Here is a 22,192-nt window from a genome sequence, read left to right as displayed (position 1 = left end):
AAATTTGGTTGCTTTTAAAAATTATTTGTCGGTTTGTACAAAATTTACATGCTCAGTTATCCAATACCCATTACAAACTCAGCGCTTATTTTACAGCTGCCAATGACACAGACTCACAGAGTACGAGTAGCTGTAGAAAGATAGATAAATAACCGGGAAATTTTTTACATAATTTTAAAGTTGAAATGCCGCCTGGACATTACTGTATCTAGCGGTAGTAGTAACGCTGCGCCCTTACAGACACAAACGGACACATGAGGTTTTGGTAATCTCAAGCTTTGCGGCCACTTCTTAGTTCACAATTGTTTCTCTAACCATGTTGGACATGCATAATCGTACCTCTAATACTCTTCCATCTGCCTCTTTTTCGCTCGATTCGTCGCGGTTTACATTCCGAAGCCGGGAGCTAATAGATCCTGAATAACGTGATTCGAGAGCAACACCCGATATTTCACTGGATTCACTGACATCCTCCGATCTCAGGATGCGTCGTGATGACCTTGTACCAGGGCTTTTTGAATCCATGATCGCCCCAGCTCAAGACAGTGATCATTCGAGACAGTTCGTTTGCATGAAGTTTCCAGCACTCCCAGTATACATGGATCTGTAAAAAAATCCGCGTATAAAATATACCGGCTCTTTTTAAAAAAATGCCACGAAGCCGGGTTTGCTTAAATGGGATAGCAGAGCAAAGTTGCACCACCAGAGCTCGTTAGTCGCATCATCAACATTACAAAGCTCGTTATGAATTTGCGGCCGGTATGACTAAGCGTTACGAAACAAAATAAGAACTCGAACAACATCTGGAGGCCTGGAAGCTTCTGCGGAACACACAAGTATCAGAGTAATTCAGCAACAATTAGTGCGGTGCCAGTGAACAACTTGTTGTTATCATTTCGGATGCAGTTTAAGGTAATTCAAATCGTCGCATCAACGATACTTTTGAGCATGCAATCACTTATAGCACGTGCCAAAGGTTGGTAAAAAATGGTAACAGCAAAAATCAAAAAATAATTATATATTGTAATCACTAAAAAAAATTACCTTAAAGCCCTAGTCAAAGTGGACAGGGGCGATTGGACGGGAGAAAGTTTTGTGGACCACGAAAATGTATCGCTGCAGTGCTAGATTCAATCAGAATGAATGCCTCAACTCTCCGATCAACCGAAAATTCGTACGTGGTTTATAACATCGGAAACCTTATAAGGCGCTTCTTTTTTTAGATTTGTTGAACTTACGCCTGGTCTGTCATACAAGTCTCCAGATCTGCTACAGTCATGATAATTCATACTCGTACTTTTCAACTACTGTAAACTAGCAACGATACCTGCTTTTTTCGGCTATCGTACGTACAAACTCATAATTCAAATGCATGACGTTTTATCTGGACTTTTGAATTAGAGATATGCTTGCGTTGGTCCTGCGCATTTGGTGTAAGCGCACAGAACGGTATCTCCCAGTCCCGTCGCTACGCGCGGCGTACCTGCTAGACAAAAGTCGAATTCCGATCCACTTAATATTCGATTCGTTTCCTTAATCTTTTGATTACATGTATGATGTATTCAAAATGATACTTTCCTGACCGGCTTTGTTACAAAGTCTTTCATACCGCGCTAATTTATACGTGGTGCATTGGTTGCACTAAAATCAGACAATCTATCTGAGACAACAGGCTGTGACACCGTTACGTTACCGTCAAACCGTAATGACGTTTACGTCAACTACGCAAGCTGTTTGCAAACCGATACTACTATTGGGGCTCAAGTCGTCATGTTTTATACTAACAATTAGAAAAAACTCCAGGTGACCGAATAATACTGCCCAATAACTATGTAATTTCCAGGTAAATGTAAATGAGTGCCTGTACAGAGCTGTTTATTTTATGCATATACCTGACTTTCTGTCTATATTTGTCTGCTATTGCTACCCATTCATTGTCAAACTTACAAAATACATGATTAAAAATATTGTATTATGTATTGCTTGTTAAAACGTGCGGCTCATACTGCTCATGTTGCAGTACATTTTATACCATCGTGCTACAGATTTGCTTTCGTGAAGTGAAGTTGCAGTTTAAACCTGTGCTTCTCAATAGACTGAATTTGCGAGTTATCTCGTAGTCCATTCCTTATTCCTTTCCTTATCAAAAGTAATTTAAGACAAAGACTGGCCTATAAGGTAAGGAATGGTACAGCTGGACAATCAGGTCCAGGACATTCCTTACTGAAACCCACAATAATTTAATCTGTCGAAAGGTCAAGCTGATGTAAAGGATGGCGTACCGTCGTATACTTCGTGTAATGTCGATTGCAGTTTTCAGTTAAACCAAAAAAATCACCTGCTTATTACACTGTTATAAATAAGGTAATTTGTATGGTCCCTTCACTACCAAACATGTATTGTATGGTTCCCAAAACACGTTCAGTATCTGCAACTGCACATCAAACGCCGCTACACACTGCGGATCTGCAACTGCAAATCAAACGCACACGTATGCGCAAACATCGGAAATGCTACTTGTATATATGGCCCTCCCAAGGTTTGGGAGACTTTTAATAATAATTATTAGCTTTCGAAATACTAAAAAATACATTTTCTGTGTAATGCGGAAACTAATACCGACACCAGTAAAGAACTGCAGGGCACGAAGATTTACTTTACTTTGTCTTCGCAACATGAATCGTACTTCGTACCATCGATCACAGAGTATGAAAAATCCACCTGTTCTCTTCAACATTTAAGCCTTGAAATTCAGTGTGCATGGTAATGCTCAGATTGTTCTGGGAACTGTTCCGTCTCAGACTCTCATGATAATTCGAAAGGATTTTTCATTCAGATGATGACATTGTGAATGCAAAGCGGTACTGAATAAAGTTACTTTAGAGATTAAAAATTCGCCAAAATAGTAGCGCTAATTTTATTTCCAGAATAAGGTTTCGCGCAACCAGCATTGATGAAGGGACAGTGAAAATTAACTTTTTAACAGTATAATAAGAAAGCGGTGTTTTGGCTTAACTAACAATTGCACTTGGCATTATATATGTGAAAAGTAAAATATATGACCGTACTCGATCCTTTGCATTATCTTGACCTTTCGCCAGATATAATTTTTGTATGGTACACTAAGAAAATGTCCAGATTGCCCTAACTGCATCATCACTATATGTACAGAGTATATCACGTAATCACGTCTATATGACCCTATAATTATGGGTAAAATTAGGTGTTGTAATATTTTTATTAAACCGCGTCACTAATGGCTTTGAGTATCTGTAAAACACTTAATATTAAATATCTGTAAAATATTGAAATATTTGAGTTTCTGGGTTTATTTAAATGTACACCGAAAATCGTAGTCACTCGCATCGTAGAGCTCGACCCCATAATTATAGTTTTGATTTTCGCAATTTTTTCCACATTGTTACTGTAACCGTGAACAAAAATTTCTTAAACCTGCTGTAGTAAAAGAACCTGCAGTTGGAATAACTTACAATTTATGTTAAATCTAAACACGGACCACAAAAAAAATTTATGTAGACGTTATGCCGCCAAAGCCAAGGATGGTGACATTCACTAACTTTAAGGAAAATAACAACAAAGGCAAGCCATTTGCAAAGCTAAGTGATTCAAAACGGATTTAATTCAAAACAGGCAACAAAAAGGTAGGATTGAGAGGTACTTTGCTTTTTCTAATGCTGAAAAATTTCAGAAAAAAGTACGACTAACTTACAAAGGTCAGACCCGCGTGAAACTGCAAAATCCAGTTTACCATGCCACAATCATCATGTTTTGAAAGAGGTTTGAATACATTATTAAGCGCTTACTGCACTAATATAAGCAGCGAAATCGTTCTTCACAAGAATAAAAATGGAGTTAACACAAGCTACAACTTTGCGTTAAAAATTCTACTGAGAATTAGAAGTAAAAGAAGTCATAGTAAATGACAGTATATTTACATCGTAAAATAAATTGAGACCGTCACATTTATTATTTTTCATCAGCAGACGGAAGCTAGGGGGCAGATAACCACTGCGACAAAATCAAGTAAACAATACATATACATATGTATAAATGCAGAGTACAGAGCATTTTTTGTTATTTTCTGTGTATTGTGTGTAGAAGTAATCGTACACACATTACTTCTACAGAGCACAATAAGCTAAATCCATTTCCTGCTTTGTAGTCTGCGCTAAATTTTCATATTTACCGGTATATATGTATATGGGGTTCCGGTTTAAATATGAGGGTGTCTTACACTTAAATACCAAAACTAACGTTTTTCACCACAAATGATACCAAGTATGGCCGTATGGGACCAAATCAAATAAAAGCGCTCTGCCACTATAAATGTTTCATATGTTTATCGTAAAACTGGCAAATAAACCATGTTAGATGAGAAATGATAGTGCACTACTCTATAGTTTGCGTTGTGTTGTCTGCCCAAATCTGCGTTACATGCATAGTGCATAATTATGACGTACAAAATTATTGTGCCTGTTTGTCCGGCCACTACTGGGTTGTAGCGGCTGGGAGAATGTGTTATCCACACCAAATTGCACAGTCTGAGAGGCCAACCTGCAGTGGTGTGTTTGTTGTGCGCCGCAGAAATAGTGCAGTATAAACCGGCAACCATTTCCGGTGCTGCCTGCCCGTACATGCTGGATTGGCCGTTCATCATCGGGCACTGCCGGATCGGACCGCCCAACCATGGCAGACGGATGTGCTGCTTTTCCTCTGTGGCAGTGCTGTGAACTGGAAAGCTGGTAACACTGCAAAACTCAGAAAGGATAACAGTGCAGCAAAGGGGGAATAGCGCTTTGCAGGAGGAATATGCGCAGATGTACACACACACCACCACCACACACACATAGCATATACACGCGCATACATACACACAAAGTAAGTCTAGGATGTCCTCAAAATCACACTACGAGGCACCATACAACACTGCCCTACCATCTCCTGCCTGTTTGACTGCTGACGCGCTTATTTACTCTCGTAAATGGTTTTCAGGAATACACAGGAATACTATATCCCGTAGTTTTTGACTTCCATTGTCCTATTCTAAATATCCGAGAGTCAGCCTGTTCTGGGTCGCTTGGTATATGTAGTAATATATAGACCATATACTCGGTGCTGTTCCAGGAGCTCATCCACAAATCTTTGACTAATCGCCACTCTATGTAACCGAAAACGCAACACATTATGGGAATACTCTGTAGGTCCGATAACCATCATTGAATTCGACGTGTTATGTTATATTGCAGATGTGAAGAGAGACAATGGATTACGCGTAGCGTTTAAGACCAGCTTGAACGGAATCTGGCGCTGATGCCATGTCAGGTAAAGTTAGGTCCATTTTGACGTTGTTTGTGTTATGCTTTGTTCGTCGTCTGTACGTTGCGTTTGTACGCGAACTTCGGGGGTATTTTTCCAAAAGTGTGTGCGTATCGAGAACAGGGGCAGGAGACAGCTGCAGGCCGCGCCAGTGGAGGCTACAAGGAAGCCGTGTTATGCATGCCTCTTCTGGTGCTTTTATGGGATAGCGTGATCAAAATGTGCATTTAGCAAGCCTTCCTTTCAGCGCAGCTATGGCGTTTTACAACATTGGCGACGTAGTGCAGTAGGAAACAGTAGCCAGGGATGGTTTGTGTACGCAGATGCACGCGTTATTCGATAGGCATACACATCGGTGTAGGCTACTTTTCCGTGGGCACCACAAGGTCTCATAATTTGCCGAATTATAGTGTACCCACATTTTTCTCGTGTGCTTTTCGTTTAGCGGTGTTTACTCATTGATTTATGGTCGGTGTAGCAAAATTAGATTGTGAAACGTAATTTACAGTGGGCTTTTACATAATATGATTACTGCACACGAAGGTGGATAATTAATGTGGAACACCGGCTCTGGTCACGGATGCCGAATGGCCATTAATTTTATTTTGGAAAACCTAAAACACTTGTTTGGAGTTTTCATCAAGCCTACAGAGTACTACTCTAGATAGAGGTGGTTTATACTTGATAAGCCTTTATAAAAAAATATTTTTCGTTTAAACTTGATTTTTTTGCTATTGATTTAAATAAAATACAACGTCGACGACTTCGATTTATTGGACAGCAACTTAATAATGCACAACAGAACTGTGTACAAATAAATAAGTCTGACTGCTGTACGTACTAGATGAGTAGATAGATCTCACCAATATTATATTTAATAATTGCATAGTACGGTGTGTTCAGTATAAATATACTGGGAAGTGGGAATCTTGGCTACTGACATTAATGTTTTGTAAAATTGGGCTGTTTTTCGAAATCACTCAAATTTCCGAACATAATTTTGTTCTATATTTATATACTTACCTATTTACATTTCCGGCGTAAAAAAATTTAACAAGTCCGAAATGCATGTTTGCGACGTTAGTACGGTAGCTACGTATACAACCTGGCTCGTGTGTAGTAATAACTAATTAATAAGCCTTTTTACTAACTTCGAATATTTTTAACTAATATGCGCTAAAAATAGATACAGAAGTTTTTTGCTTGATTATATGCCTATTTTTGTTTCGGATATATGTAGGTTGCAGTATTATTGATTGCCGGCTAATTGCTTAGCATATAAACAAAAAATCAATAATTAGATCGATATGTTAATAAAACGGTAGCCGACTAAATTACATTGGGAAATGAATAAGCAGTATACATATATTAATCCTCAGTCTACAGCTGCGAACTTGTACAGTATGAGTACTGAGCAAGCTTACAACGACACGGCTTCGAAGATGAATTATGAGGATATAATTTTAAGGAGTACAAAGTATTTCTTATAAGAGCAATAAATTATTTTGCTGCAGAAATTATTTTCCGCAGTACAAATTGCCACACAATTAAACGCACACCGATCATGCACGGTTCATAGTAATATCGGGATGCCTTAGCAAGTATAATGCGCAAGGCTTGGAGTATACAGGAATCGAATAACAATTTTTTCCAACAGAATTTCGCCTCATTGATGATTAACGGGTTACAGCTTTACGCAAATACGAGTAAATGCAAATAATCTATGATCATACTTATTCGTACTTTCGCTTGCAGGTACGTGTCATGACGGTGGTTTTAAATTCAAGGCTCGCGTTTTCACATAAATCAGAGAAAAGTGGACCTAAGTCGGACAGCAATGAACGTGTACATGGTAAGTGAAATTTGGATTTGGCACTTATACTTGGTTAAAGAATCTAGGAACAACCGGAAGCAAGTAGTGCTCCACTGCTGTTTGACGCAGATTGACTGTTAGCCTTTATACGTTATTATTTTGTGATATTCAGATTTCCCAGGACTAATTACAGCATCCAGTTTTTTTGTGTATATTTTAACAAATACAAATTTGAATAACTACAACATCCCAGAAGACCATCATAAAGTTCTAACTTAATTTGATGCGATGATTACATCCCTACTCGGCAGGTGTATGAATTATATTACCAAAATGCAGCACAGTACTTATATCTACAGTATGCCAATACGTACACAAGGCATTACAGTACAATAGCATAGCATAATTACTTTATGACATTCTCTGATTTTTAATCTCATCAGTTCATTATTATAAAGGATGTAAAGCTGAAACCTGCATCCGATTTTATGATGTAATTATTCGATAGTTCGTTTAGGTGTTAGGATGAATCTTTTCACATTGTTTTTAAATGTAAGAAGCAAACCTCGTTAGCAGATTCTATAAGCTAGACCTTTGAAAATTCAAGAAACGATAGAAATTGCACGGTGACTCTTGGTATTTGCTTAAACTGCCTAATTCTGGCGGAAATTATTTTGATGTTATGAAAATGAAATAGTCACAAAATTGTTCCGGGCACGTCAGAGCTCGGTGTGTCCCACCAAAAATGACCAGGCGACGTGTTCAAAGCGCTGTTTGACAGGATCCCTCCAGTGAATTTTTGTAGAACGAACTTAATTACGGAGGGCAATGGTAAAACGAAATGCTGTTGACGCTAAATCTTTGTACTGTTTGATAGCGTGTTTATTTTTAATCAAGCTTGTTTTGCGTTAAAAGCCATTTCTGCGTTTGAACATTCTGTTGAAACTGATAGTATCCTCCAAACTTTGCTCCAACGAGATTACTAAACCCCAGATTTTGAACACTTTTTATTTGATTGGAAAAATTCTGACTAGATTATGCATAAATTTTAATTTCAATTACGTCATCATTTAACGCTTTTCCATCTTCCTTGAACAAAGAAGCTATGCGAATATTCGTGCGGTGCGAAGTGAACGAACTACTGTGCGAGTACAACGAATCGTTTACTTCGTCTATCGAGAGATACTGCAACCAAGCGAGCTAGCGTTTTTCATACTGGCGTTGCTGTTTGGTACTGTTCTTTCGGTGTACCAGTGTTTTCGCTTTTAGAAAACTTTATACTCTTATACGAAATCCATCTGGGACTTCTTTGTTTCACAGCTGCTCCTTTTTCCTGTGCTGTACGAGCTCGGTAGGGAAGCGTCATGCAGTGTTTGCAAATTCATGGTGCTCCTCAGTACATAGTGACACAATAATTGCGCTTTTGTACTCGCACCGTAGAAAAGTTACATGAACTATTCTGTTCCTTGCCGGTAATAATTTTATATAGAACTTGACCTTGTGATTTTCGTGAGCGTGTAACTGCTATAGTATACATGCAGTAAACAGCCATGTACAGAGGACTTACGTGCATTTTAAAATAGTGTTGTGGTTTACGGCTTCGTTCAAAAAATATCCCAGAATTATTGATTAATTAAATAATAATTAATTTTCGGAAGGCGGAGACTCCGTCAGTCAGTTCCGGGCAACCCTTAAGTGAACATGCAATTGATTTTGCATAATTTTTTTAATTTTTCTGCTAACTATACGATTTTGTAACATCGATATCATAATAATTCGTTATTTTTATAATCATTATTGCTTTAATAAAGCAATGGGAACCGGGTACTGGAAGAAGCTGTTGGATAGGTATTAGGTAATTTACGTGATGCAGTAAATAGTTTTGCTAGAAACCACCGAATTTTGTGCTTATGTTGTGTCGCCATAATATCGAGTGGAGTTTTGTGCAGCCGTTAAACGGTTTTGCCAAGTGCGCCCATTATTAGAAGGCTTTGACAGTAATTGGCCTTGGTTCCCATCTATATACGCCTTGTTGTGAAGCGTCGTCAGGCTGATGGATCTGGCCATATCCAGTAACGCCCATTTTTTACCTGTTAACCAGTGTGCACATGCCTTCCGCTCTGCTGTATAGGGATTCCCGTGGACTGACCGCTCAGTCGTACACACTCCACACTGCGCGAGAGTGTTATTCCTACAAGTACTATGCCTCACGCAATTCTCCTTCGCTTCACGTCACAAGTACATAAAAGGGAGCGGGACACGCTATTGCGCATAATTTGTCCGGCCCTTATCATTCCTGACTAGCTGCATTGTTGGTATAGGCGAGTATGCCCTGAGCCAGCACGTAGAATTTCGTACGGATAATATCGGGCCCGCTCACAGCTTTGACTAGGCGCATGCCCGGCGCGGCGCGGGATGAAGCATACAGAATCACAGGGAGAGAGACGTCCAGTATTTTTATTTTGTAATGGTTCAGCCTTACTCGTTTCGGCACACAGTGTGTCTATGTAATATCCGCAGTGAGCAGTGGTGCGTGCATCGACAATAGAGCTGAGTTTGTTCCACTTCCCGTTAGACGAGAAGGAAACTCTCGTTCCTCCACATTTTCTGGACTCTTTAATTTTGCAGCGTATCGGCTGCCTGACGAGTGGTGCGCGTGCGGACACTGCATAAACCGTACTCGAATGCGCTCGCATTAAGTGGCCATTTCTCAGTTGTGGCTGGCGTTTGCTATCGCTAGCATTAACACTCTTGTGAACCTGAAGACTTTATTTTGCCCATACACTGCTCCAAAGTTTTGATCACGCTACGAGACCCATAAGCGTACAACCGGGAATCTGCGGTGCCTTTTCCTTCCTGCCTTGCGCTTTATGTATTCCGCCAATAATTTGTGTACCGTATAACGGCGTCTGTCTATAGCGCCCGCTTCATTCATAACCCTGTGCCTCCTTGTTTTCCCTCAAAGTGCGAATCATTGGTCATCATTTTTCATACCAAAGTTAATGGAAAAGGATAGAATATTGTTGCTGAACTGATATCAGTACCTTATTTCCCATTAAGTGCTACCCCAAGTGATTTAAACTGGAGTACTCTATGTACAACGTCAACAGCATGAATCGTGCGGCAGCGGCGCACAGTTACCATCAGTCGAGATCGCCGGCTTCTTATCAGAACAGCGGTCGTTATCAATGGGTAGGCGCGCATCGAATACCAGTAGTACCACAATGTTCGGCTTAATTACGGCAGCTAACATCTTTTACCTTTTGATAATAATTCCAAAATTCGTTAAACTGTCACGGAGTATTATAAATTAAAGTAACTGACTACGAGCTGTTCATGGGCAAAATTATGGTAGCTCCAAACCTGACCGAAATAAAATTCTCTTTCCAAATTTGGATATACAGTATCATCGAATTACTATAATAATCTTTATGTGTAGAAGGGCAATTGTACAACAAATCTTTCCAAAAGAGGGAAATGTATCAAGTACTATAAGTCTATAACGCATAGTCATACGAAGTACAAAGGCACTAATTTTAAAAACATTTACAAGAAATTAAAAACTACATTAGGTTTGTTAGTGTGGTACATTAACATTGATACTGCAAAATTCGTTCATTTGTCATTTCCTATCGAATGTGCATTGGCGCAATAATATTGACCTTTTGCATTATTCTTTGTAGTGGCTACCGGTGGTACCGGAGATGGATGCCATCCAGCAGTCAGACGGCTTACATGATTCCGGTGGCGTATCGGATGGAGGAGGCAGCGGTAACGGTAGTTCAGATCCCCTAATGAGTGCCGGATCCGGGCATGATTTAGGATCTCGTTCGCCAAACATGACCAATTCTGCATTAAGCGACAGCACGGAGTTTCGTGTCAATGCAGTTATGAATATTCCTGATTCCGCCTATGCCACATTTAACGGACGCCTTTCTCCGTCACAGTTCTCGGGGAATGCCGGCTCCTATGCCACACTAACACCGCTACAGCCTCTTCCACCGATCGCCAGCGTGTCGGAGAAATTCAGCCACAATCCGGTAGCTACTCCACAGGGCTTTCATTTTATAACACCGAATCACCAACTGTCCGTGCACAACATAACCAATACGTACCAGTATGCGGCTGGATCATTTGCTCCCTTAACGGCCATATCGGCCCACCAGGCAGCCGCCGCCAGCGCGGGCATCGGCGGTTATACAGGTGCATATTCACACAATGGCCTCCAATCACCCAAATCGTTTTCCCCTTCTAACGGATTTGAAAATCACATTGCCTTAGCAGCGGCTAACTCTCTTAACTACCCCACTCCTCAACGACATAATCTTGCAGGTTCCACGTCGCCCTTCTCCTCAGCTAATCTACATTCCAACAACGGTGTCAGTCTGACCATCCAGCTAGCCGGTGGGCTGTCAGTGCAGAGCAGTGTCTTCGGCCAGTCGCAGCAGGCATCGCAGCATTCCCAAGACTCTGAGAATTCTCACCATCATGACCGGGGCGGCGGCAGTCCGAGCAATCTCAACGGCTCACACTCGCCACCCGGCACCCCGACCTCCTCACCGCACAGTACGAACGGCAACGGTAATAACCACAACGGACAGATTGTTGTGGATAATAGTCCGGCCAATTCGGTTATGAGCGCCACCTCGCACAGTCATGGCAGTTCGGCTGGTATGGGGAATACCAATGGGTCAGCGGCTCATGGGAATAAACACCATGCCGCACACCGAACGACAAGCCATTCATCTTCCGGTAACAAAAATGCCAACAATAATACGACCGCCGCCGGCGCGACGGGCTCCGATGAAGCGGAGGATATCAACACCAAAGATTTGGCCCAGAGGATATCGGCGGAATTAAAACGCTACTCAATCCCACAGGCCATCTTTGCCCAGCGGGTTTTGTGTCGCAGCCAAGGAACCCTTAGTGATTTATTACGGAACCCTAAACCATGGAGCAAACTTAAGTCGGGCCGGGAAACATTCCGGCGCATGGCCAAGTGGCTGGAGGAGCCGGAGTATCAGAGGATGGGCGCGCTACGAGTCGCAGGTATGGCACCACGTTTTTATATATATATGACGTGCGGTTTTTTATGAATGCCAAAAATAAGCGACGTTTTTCATAAGTACTGGTGCTGCTGTATTTGCTCTTATTACGTTATTTTTCAAAAATATTTTAGTGCTGGCTAAGTTTTGATTAGCCTCTTCAGTGAGATTGTCAGCACTGACCAGCATAAGTATTTGTATGCTAATGATCCGCGATATCTATATGGCTAAGCAGTTAGTTGTCTTGCATTGTCCGCACTCGGTAGAATGTACCATGTCGACACTCTGGAGAGGCTTGAGCAAATTAGCCTTGTTATTAGTCGGGCATGTGGGTAATGTGGGATCTCGAAGTGGCAAGTTGCGGAAGAGCTAGTTGTGCTGTTTTGTCTGTTATGTACAGTATGTTTCTGGCACTAACATGTAACGCTCGTAAACAGGTTGCTCTCTGCGGTTGGGATTGACATGAATACTATGCAGACCATGAGAAACGGCAGCTGGTGCAAGCAGCTTGTGGTGGCGTTTGCTTAAGAGTTGCGGAAATTCAAAGCCATTTTCGGTTTTGCAACGAGCTCACAGCACACAGCCGATATACACACTGACATTTTATACTAATATAAAGAAGAACAAATAGGAAAACTGTAATAAAGTCTCTGTGGTAGCGATGTCAACACAAAACAACATAAAATATGTGCCCGCGCAAACGGTGATTATGGATGGCACAAGTGGCCGGCTGTGTACTGGTATGGCAGCAGTGCCGCAGCACGCAGAGCTATTACCGTACGCGCAATGGCAATGTAGTGAAAGCGAACACATTGTGGGTACTCTGGAGAGAAATTTCCACGGCCGGGAATGTGTACTGACAGTGGCAGCGGTGTTTAATTATCAGTTTGCTTAGTTTTTAATGACGAAGCTAAGGCAAATATTCATCTTTGGTCATTTGCTTACTTACTGCTGCTTTCTTGCTCACATGTTGTTGATTGTCATGTGTGCAGCAGCAGCCGTAGCGGCAAGCCGGTAACATTCTCAAGTCCGGCCACTGCAGTAGTATCACTTATTAAGCGCAAAATTTCTTGACATTATTAACTGCATGCTGATCACTCTTCAAATCCGGAATCATTGGCCCGGATAAAACGGGAATAATCAAGGTTATAACGTTATACAGGGCAGTTGCGCGCATATAGGAGGGATGATTGGACCAGCTTAGAGAACGATTAGATGCCCGAAAGAAAAGTTGCACCATTGAACAGACTCGCGCTTACCCTGTGGACCGTGGAAAAAATAGCAGAAGCGACAATGAGAGGGAGATCTTAGAGTAGTTTAAAGTGCAAAGTTGCGATGGATGGGTTCTTGACGGCTGCGATGACTTCGAATTGGGGTGTCTTGAGAAATATCTCTTCTGCTTAAAATTTATCCTTCTTCCGTTTTACTATGCGGCACACTACCTCTAGGAGAGTAATGTTGCAGTACATTTTCTCACAGTTAGCGGTTAGCACATCGGCTAACAATAAACGATACAGCTGTTGTTTTCGATAATGAGCAGTTTATTCAGCCTTGCTGTATATTTGATAAGAGAGTTTTATGATTTAACAATCAAAAGCAACACGCATCAAACTTGCACATAAATAACATAATGCTAAAGAAACCCATTTTTCTACGTTATAACAAGTACCGGTATAGTAGGACACCGTAGCGTTGTTTAGAAAAATGGTTTCCTATACGGAAAATTTAGACGTTGATAACGTGAATTTTATTGGTAGCATGCTTGAAACTGTACTCGGGGTTGTGCACTGCTAGCAATATTTGCAAAAAAAAGAAAATGTTATGTCGTAAACGGTACGCTTCTGCTTTCTTCGGAATCTGACTATGATATGGTACCTTACGCTTGTTAGTCTTATATTATGACATCGCGGCGACCTAAAGGCTCATAAAAATGTAAACATGCACAACTATATTTAATGCAAGTAGCGAAGATGGGAATGCGTTTATCGTGCGAGTTAGTTTGTTAGTCAAAGCCTGTATAAAGCTGGAGAGATGTAGCAGACGGGATAATGTGGCTGTGTACACCACTCAACTTATTGTCCTCTCTGTCGTCTGTTCCAACATCATCCCGTTACATTATATGCCAGTCCTATGAAGGAAATTTCGTGGCTCTGACAAGCGTCGACACGGGGCAGTGCAATCAGATTTTTCAGTAAATATAGTTTCAATTGAAAATCTGGACGATTGGCAATGTAACGGAATTGCAGAAGTTTCTGAAGTAGCCTTGCACAGTACACACAGTGACACACACACACACCAGGCGCACAGGAGCTCTCGCGCTCATTAAATGCGCATCGCACTGTGTGCCTAAAGTATTTGAAGAGCTGATAAAATGAATCATCCGCTTAAGGGAAGACTGCTGCATCTTTCCTTTTACGTAAATAAGACCATCTTTTATATGCTATGTACTGCAACCAATTTTCCCCACCGTCTTCCTCGTTCGGCCAGTGTCGACAAAGGTTAACTTTACATAGTGAATTTCATTTCTTTTCACTGTATGCTAATCGTGCACAATGGTTTAAAAGTTTTCCAGTGGTTCGCTTGCCATTTCGCGTGCGTAACATGTCGGCAAAAGGACGGTAGCTTTTTTGGTTCAGTTGGGTAGTGGCTTGAATATGTGCTTAGCGGTGTACGAAATTGCATCCAATTATGGACAATAGGGTAAATACTGAAGAGAAATGTATTTACATTGGCGTTCCTGCCTGTCTGTATCGCTTTAGTCGAAGTAGTGGGAGAGATGACAGGACGAAGGTCTTTTTCCTTTGGGCTGGGAAAAATGACTGAATGCTGTGTGTAAAGGTTATGAATTGATGTTTAGCATTAACTTGAGCGTTTGAAAGTTCGAACAAGTTTTATTCATTTCATTTGTATGGCGTCTGTTCTTTTTCCATCAGTGAATAGCGGTATTTTGTTATTATAAGCCGCCCAGCGGAAATCGCTTCGCCGATTATTTATTGGGTTTGATTTTTGCATCAGGCAATTAAAAACCACTCATGTGGAGTGAAAAGTTTCCGTAAGCAACTAATTATCACTGCAGCGGTGAAAACCCACTTTGTTACATAAACATCCAAATTCCTGCCGATCAATTACCAGCATTTAAGTTTTAGTTCAACATTTTATTTATAAAGCAGAACTATCATAACTGTGCTCCATAAGCGCAACAGCTAAGTTCCCTATACAGGCAAGAGGTCACTACGACATATGCGAGGTCATTATCGCAAATCGAAACAAAACGGCAATTTCTTCCGTACGGTGAAAAACACTATAAGACGACAATCACTCTAAACTGTCAATTGAGGAGATTGTTTGTTTGAATGCCTGTCAAATCTGACTGGGTTACAGGTATAGTTTTTATAATTACATCAGCTGTCGTGCAAAGAAAACGGTTTGACCCTTCCAGGGAGGCTGTAAGCTTGTACGGCCATCCCTTTGTGCGATCGTTAAGGGAAGAAATGGATCAAAATCCGTTAATATTGATTAGTATGATATTACTAGTGGTATTATACGTTCAATTAAAGGTACTTTGCTTCGAGTGTTAAAGTTTATTGATATACAAACACGCAAAGGAAGAGCAACGCCAGGGCCTTATCGTTTTCTCCAATATAGCTTAAACGGTTTCTTTCTGTTCAACGATCCCCGATTCCCTGTCCCTAATATGGCGCAATAGAGCAGCACGATCAAAGTTTCGATCTGGTGATGTACTGTACTCTGGTTATGTCTTTGACATGCTCTATTGAACATCCTCCCCTCAACTCCTTTCCCTTTTGCCGATATATGGATTATGCCATTTAACAAATTGCCTCTTCATTGGACAGATTGATCGCATTAAATAATTTTGGGACCAGGTGTGAAAAGAGGAGATCGCCGCAATCTGAGTGTAGTGAAGATGATGAGGACACACTGTTGCTGAATGCCGACAAGCCCGTGATTTGTTAAGTGTTTTACGCTATCCTACGCTGCTGTAAAACAAACCTTTTCAGATACTAGCCTCAGATCGCTGATTGAGCTTGCTTTGTATCAGAAAGCGAAAAGTACGACGATATGTGTATATAAAGGTCACGATATGTCCCTAAAAAAATAAGAAAATTATTATAATTAGAGGTCGACTACTGGTTGGAAGTTATTACAAAAATTTTACGTGGATTGTCTTGTCAATTAGCGCATTGTTTTTGCGAGCTTAATAAATAGCAGATTAATACGGAAGCTCCATATATAGAGGAAAAAAGGCTGACACTTGACTTGTAACTCTGGGGAAATCGGTGTGGAGTACAAGCAAATCAAACCGGAACTATCGCATATGCTGATAGGGCCGTTTATAAATCTGTTTAGCTACTTCGATCGTCTTTTTGTGCAGTGATCTCTGTTTGTTCACAGGCACACAACCAGAAAGGCTCCAGATTATTTAAATCAGCGGAAAACTGTACAATCTAAGTAATGATTTATCGCACATTGATCTATGACAAAGATACCGTGCACACCTTTTACGCAGATTGTCACATCATTTATTAACTACACAATTTTCCTGTTCTTATAACTAATCGATTTTTCTTTTTTATAGTTTGAATAACACGTTAAAACAGATCAACTTTCAATATTTTGGTCGATAAACCTTCATCTAGCATGTACACCGGCAATGACACATTTGTGGCCCACATACAGCGTTACTGGGTGTGTGTAATTTCTCTTTAGTGAACGAAAAAAACTAATTCATACCAATTGATTTCGCTTTCATACGTCTTGAGACTGTATAACTTTGGTGATTATTCGCTTATATTAAAAATCAAATCATATACACACTGTATATGGCCGCGTTGCAATCTTTATTGTTGCCTAATTGGTAACCCGCTGACCGTACGCCAGAAGATTTTCTCTTTCTGCTACGTACCAGACCACTGTATAGCTTATTTGATAGATAGGCGGACCATACAAATTTGGTGCCATTCAAATATTCGTATTTGGTTGTATTTGTGGCTTCCTGTTGGAACTGTGAATCAAAGTTTTTCCGAAAGTGTACCACAATCGTAATTGTATCATTATTCGCTACGCGGGCGCTGCCATGGTTTTGTTGTCTGATCACTTTGGTGTATTAGTAGACCAGATGTCGTTATCAGCACTAGGCTTCTTTTCATTTATTTTGCAGAATTCACCAATTTTCACTCCTGGTAGTTTGTCAGGGAAAAGGGCGATCGATAAGTGTACGGCAGTGAAAGAAGTGCACAGTTGTTATATTTTTCACCCTCAAACGCTTTATGCATATTATTGCACAGTAGCGCCAGTATGCGCGCTGCCGTGCTGGAGCACTGGCAGATTATGTTTATGATGTTATGGAAATGTGTTGTCAGAATAAAGAAAGGTTTCGGTCTGAATCCTGTGTGTCATACATGTATGTATGGGGCCATAACAGCGAGGAATATTTTTCGGAATGGAAAATAGGACTAGGGATGTCGGCGCGCGGGGCTGGCTGCTGATTGCACTACTCAGCAGTTCCAGGCTAATAGTGTGGATTGAGAAAATATGCAGCGGGAGAGAGTAAAATTGCCCCTAACAAGCATACAACAATTGCCGTCAACAATCAGGCTGAGTGCCTGCGCTCTATACAGCGGCCTCTAAACTAAGTTATAAAACTGAATACACACTTGCCCCTTCCATCCAGGCTGGAAATTTTCTGGACCGTGTAAAACACTTTTTAAGGTGTGCGAGTGCATTCGTGAGAGCTTACTTTAACCAGTTTACACACTGCACACTGTCGATCTAACTCAGCGCTTTTCCTGTTTAATAATTTACGTCGTTGCTTCCTAAAAATATATATGTACTGCTTGAAAGTGCGATGCATCTGTTACAGCCGTAAAAAGGCATTTGTCTCCACTTGGTGAATTCACCGAAACCAAACTTCTATCGTTTTAGAAAACGCTTTTACCGACTTTACTAGATTGAATGCGCACGTGTTGATCTGGCATCTTTTTCCTTTCGTTGTTGTTGCAAGACGCATCGCTTCGATTTGTGGTTATAAAAAGCATTCGTTTTGTGATAGATTTGCACCCTATACTGCCAGATAAAGGAACATTTTTTCTTGCATGAAACAGTTCACAAATAAAGTAAGCATTCAAATATATATCACATTCAAAGAATATTTTATTCACTCACATGAATAACCATATTTCTGAAAACGGACCGAATAGGCATCACTGGGTTTGAAATTTTTTGAATTTGCTCTTGCCAAGCCGCAAAGCGCAGCAACATTCGTCTATTCGTTTTACAGAATAAAGCAAGCATTGCAAATCCGAACACTAAAAGATTAATCCACTGTATTAAGTGTGCGCTTTTGTGTAGTTTGTTTTCGTAATTCTACGCAACTTTAGATGATTTTGTTGTTTTAAAGAGCAGAACACGGTAGGTATTATATATGACCATCTCTTCTGTCTGAAAGCGCTAGCGCTTAATAAACTTTCAATAAAATATTTATATGGCCAATCCCACGTTGTTGAAAGGACAGTCGTAGGGACGTTATATATATAAAGCGGCTGGAGCATTCTCAGTTTCTCAGTCCGTTTTTAGTGAGCATTTGGCAGGCATTTTGCCCGGTCAGGCAGGCATGCGTACATTGTGTATTCAACGCATTTGATCTGGAAGGATAATGAGGATGAGCAAAGTAATGTTCCAGCTTCCAGACTTACTCATTGCTAGCACCAAACGCTGCTCAGGAAGACACAACACGAAAATCTACTACGTTATACGTGAACTGACCGCGTCATCCTACCAGATAGACGGTCACGCCAATCATTTTTCGGCAAAGATTGTATAAAGTATTACCAGATAATAATTGAATTTACTATTAGATTAAGTTCGTGAAGGCATGAATTTTTAAGAACTTCTGTCCGGTTTCACACGCAAGATGCAGTGCAGTATTCAAATTGGTTTCTATGCCCTGCTGAATTTGACGGGTGTTGCGTTTTACTAACTTCGAGTTTGCCTCTCTGTCTATATGTTAAATTCCGACTCATTGTATACACTATACGGTACTACGGCCATCTCCTCGGCATTTTAATTCTGCGTGTTTGCTTGTTTACAAAGTATAAAACCGGATAAGCTATGAGCCTATGGTGAAACCATAAATTTTGCATATGCTGAAGTATCCGAAAATATTTTTAGTAATGGTATTCGCTTGGTTTTTGTTTACGTGGATACGCACCAGCGCAGTACTTTTAAAATTTATTTTTGTTATTTTGACAAAGTATGCAATTACATTTAAATCTGGTAGTTGATGTCGCTCGTTATTGAGTATTGAGTACTGTGTTCGGTAACTACTAACCACCTAAGTACCCAACTGAGAAATTCGTGACCGCAGCATTCAGTCATTAACAATACATATTACTGTGTTTCGCACATTGCTTTAGCAGTGCCAGAACAACCTGCTAGTGCCTTTTTTGCAAAAATATTACAACTTTGAGAGCTCGATAGAATTATCCAAACATAAAAAGGCTAGGTTTGGTACTGAACGCACCATAAGCTTTGGTAGTGAAAAGGTCAACGTCGGCGCATAGCATAACAGTCACTTACACGATTGCATCGATTGTTGCAGGAAATTGGACATCCCCGCAACCCGCTCCAGTTGGTGTCGTCTCGCCTGTAGTGCCTCAAGGTCAGTCGATTTTGTCAGTATGTTGGACGCACGCTCTTGTAATTGTCTGAATGTGGTTGTATAGAGGAAACATTGCCGGTTCCTGTGCGTGGACTTTCATTCATGGTTATACTCTGTGTTTGAAAAGGTGTTCTTGTGTGCATTATATTTCTGTGCGAAATAATCATCTACCATACAGGCGTGTGCTTTATGCCTCTAATTTGCAAAAATTACGAGACCGAAAGCCGAACAGATTAATTTTACCAATAATACCAATATATCAGTTACTGATGTCAGTGAACCATGTATCCATTCAGGAATAAGCTGAGTCATTGAGTAGTTGACCTAAGCTATAAACTAAAAGATTTACTAATGTGCTTACTAAAGATTTTCCAAAGTCTGAAATACCTATAACCTAGGAGCAAAACCTGAAAACGTTTAAAAGCGTTTTCAAAGCTTGGTGCTAATGCTAATTTTGTTACATGTATCTGATTTAACATACTACATTTTTAATAAATTTTTCAGAAAGCAAAAATAGGCACAGCAGCATTTGTATGCAATGGCCCGTCAGTTGCAAACTTGCATATTTTTGCATTAGATGAACCCTTCTGTAGACTGCAAGTGACTCATATATCTGTACCTGTCCTTACACGTGTGTTCTGTCTGAATAGTACCCAGTAAACGGAAGCAAGAAAACCCCACGCCCCCTCCAAGTCATTCCAGTCCGGAGCCGCAGCAACAGCAGCCTAAAAAGCCCCGTTTAGTATTCACCGACATTCAACGACGTACCTTACAGCAGATCTTCAAGGAAACAAAACGACCGAACAAAGAGATGCAACTTGCCATTTCCCAGCAGCTGGGTTTAGAACTGAGCACCGTCGGGAATTTCTTCATGAATGCCCGGCGCCGGTCGCAAGATAAATGGCAAGATGAAGGGGACAAGGAGAAGGCCAAGGAAGGCAAAGCCAGTAAAATTAAGAAGGAACCAGCGCACTGATCGGATCGGCAGTGTTTCCCAGCTGCAACCATCTGTGCAAACAGGCTGCCCTGGGTGTACAGTTTAATTACGTTGGTTCACAACAAATGATCTGTCCCATACACATTCTCCACTGAAAAGGATATTCCCGCGCGTTTTTCATTGTACTCATCGTTTACTCTACCTGTGCGTTTTCCAGTCCGAATTCAGATGCCCACATCGCCGGCTGATGCGCGATACGCTGGTGGCAAAAGTCCAACGTTGACAGCAATAACCTTTACCTACGTTCAAAGGAAAACCGCTCCTTTTATGCACTGTAATAGTGTGCCCAGAGTTGATCCAGATGTTGCGTTGCAGTTTGTATTTTTTCTTTGAGTTTCTCAGTTGGTATTCGTGGAATCCTAGTCAAACATTCCCGATCTCTTGCGCATTACCAAAGACAAGATTAGTTATTTTCCTTATTTGTTTTATTTTCACCTCAGTTTCAGTTGGCACTCTAGTCATGTTTTCCCCGTGGTCAAGTTCTCAAGATATTTAAGAGTTTGTTTTGCCAAATTATTTTGTTGATCTCGGTTACGGTGTTTTTGCGTTAAGTCGACGACGGTGATTTTTTGTTTCGGTTTTCGCTTCATTGATATTTTACTAGTAGTTAATAAAAGGCAAAAAAACCTACGAACGCAAATTACTGAGCCCACATGGATATTGGACAATCTGGAATCCTTCCAAATTTATTTGGATGTATCACCTTCCATTGTCAATTAATTGCCGCTAGAATTGTTACGTTGTTGGGGTAATCTGTGTTCCATCAAGTTTTGCTATGATATACGTAAAACATAACTCCTTTTTGTTCCAAACCTATCTGACGTTTATGCACACAGCACCTTATACAATATTAATAGCAAAATGTTTTACTTTTTTAGATCATCGTTGAAACTCCTTCGCAAGTGTCTTGCATTTTAGCGGTGTGCGATTAATTTTGTGTGAATTTCTGATAACTGGTTGCCGGAACGGAATTCGGTTGTTATGCACTTTATTACTAGTTATACGTACGAGTACTCCTGGTGTTTACGTCATACAATCGGAAATATGATATTCAATTTCGCGACATTTTAAGGCATTAAGATTTTTGCTTGTACACAAGTTGGACAAACACAGAAACTCCGGATGCACTGCATACAACTGCTAAAATAACGGAAGATGGCAAACTTCCTACATTGGATGGGGAAGATGGCAAACTTCCTACATATTGCAGAACATGTCCCCTGTGCTTATGATATACGAAAACAGATTTCTACAAGAAATACAAAAAAATCGTGCTAGTGGACATAATATTATGTAATATTGTAGATGCAGGCTTTGAAACA

General features: G+C 40.6%; 2 protein-coding genes across 6 annotated transcripts in view; one reads left to right on the top strand and one right to left on the bottom strand.

Moving 5' to 3' along the window:
- Nucleotides 1-1,141, bottom strand: part of LOC129588183 (twitchin-like) — a 35,222-nt gene extending 34,081 nt beyond the window's left edge. The window contains 2 exon segments of the mRNA XM_055482311.1: nucleotides 340-604; nucleotides 1,045-1,141. Coding sequence (XP_055338286.1) covers nucleotides 340-525 — 186 coding nt within the window. The 5' untranslated portion in view covers nucleotides 526-604; nucleotides 1,045-1,141.
- Nucleotides 1,142-4,922: 3,781 nt separating this feature from the next.
- On the top strand, nucleotides 4,923-21,904 carry LOC129588024 (hepatocyte nuclear factor 6-like). 5 transcript variants are annotated; one of them, XM_055482027.1, is made up of 6 exons: nucleotides 4,923-5,101; nucleotides 5,268-5,343; nucleotides 7,093-7,189; nucleotides 10,834-12,199; nucleotides 19,814-19,873; nucleotides 20,524-21,904. In XM_055482027.1, the coding sequence occupies exons 3-6, from the start codon at nucleotides 7,175-7,177 to the stop codon at nucleotides 20,847-20,849; spliced, it is 1,767 nt and encodes a 588-aa protein (XP_055338002.1). In that variant the 5' UTR covers nucleotides 4,923-5,101; nucleotides 5,268-5,343; nucleotides 7,093-7,174; the 3' UTR covers nucleotides 20,850-21,904. The 5 variants fall into 5 exon arrangements, with proteins under 5 accessions (XP_055338002.1, XP_055338001.1, XP_055338000.1 ...); XM_055482026.1 differs by having other exon boundaries at nucleotides 4,923-5,183; XM_055482025.1 differs by lacking the exons at nucleotides 4,923-5,101; nucleotides 5,268-5,343; nucleotides 7,093-7,189 and adding an exon at nucleotides 9,458-10,342 and having other exon boundaries at nucleotides 10,834-11,037; nucleotides 11,098-12,199.
- Nucleotides 21,905-22,192: the final 288 nt, after the last annotated feature.

This window comes from Paramacrobiotus metropolitanus, unplaced genomic scaffold (genome assembly GCF_019649055.1).
Source record: "Paramacrobiotus metropolitanus isolate TYO unplaced genomic scaffold, Prichtersi_v1.0 Parri_scaffold0000028, whole genome shotgun sequence".
Taxonomy (NCBI): domain Eukaryota; kingdom Metazoa; phylum Tardigrada; class Eutardigrada; order Parachela; family Macrobiotidae; genus Paramacrobiotus; species Paramacrobiotus metropolitanus.
This window is presented reverse-complemented; position numbering and strand designations above follow the sequence as displayed.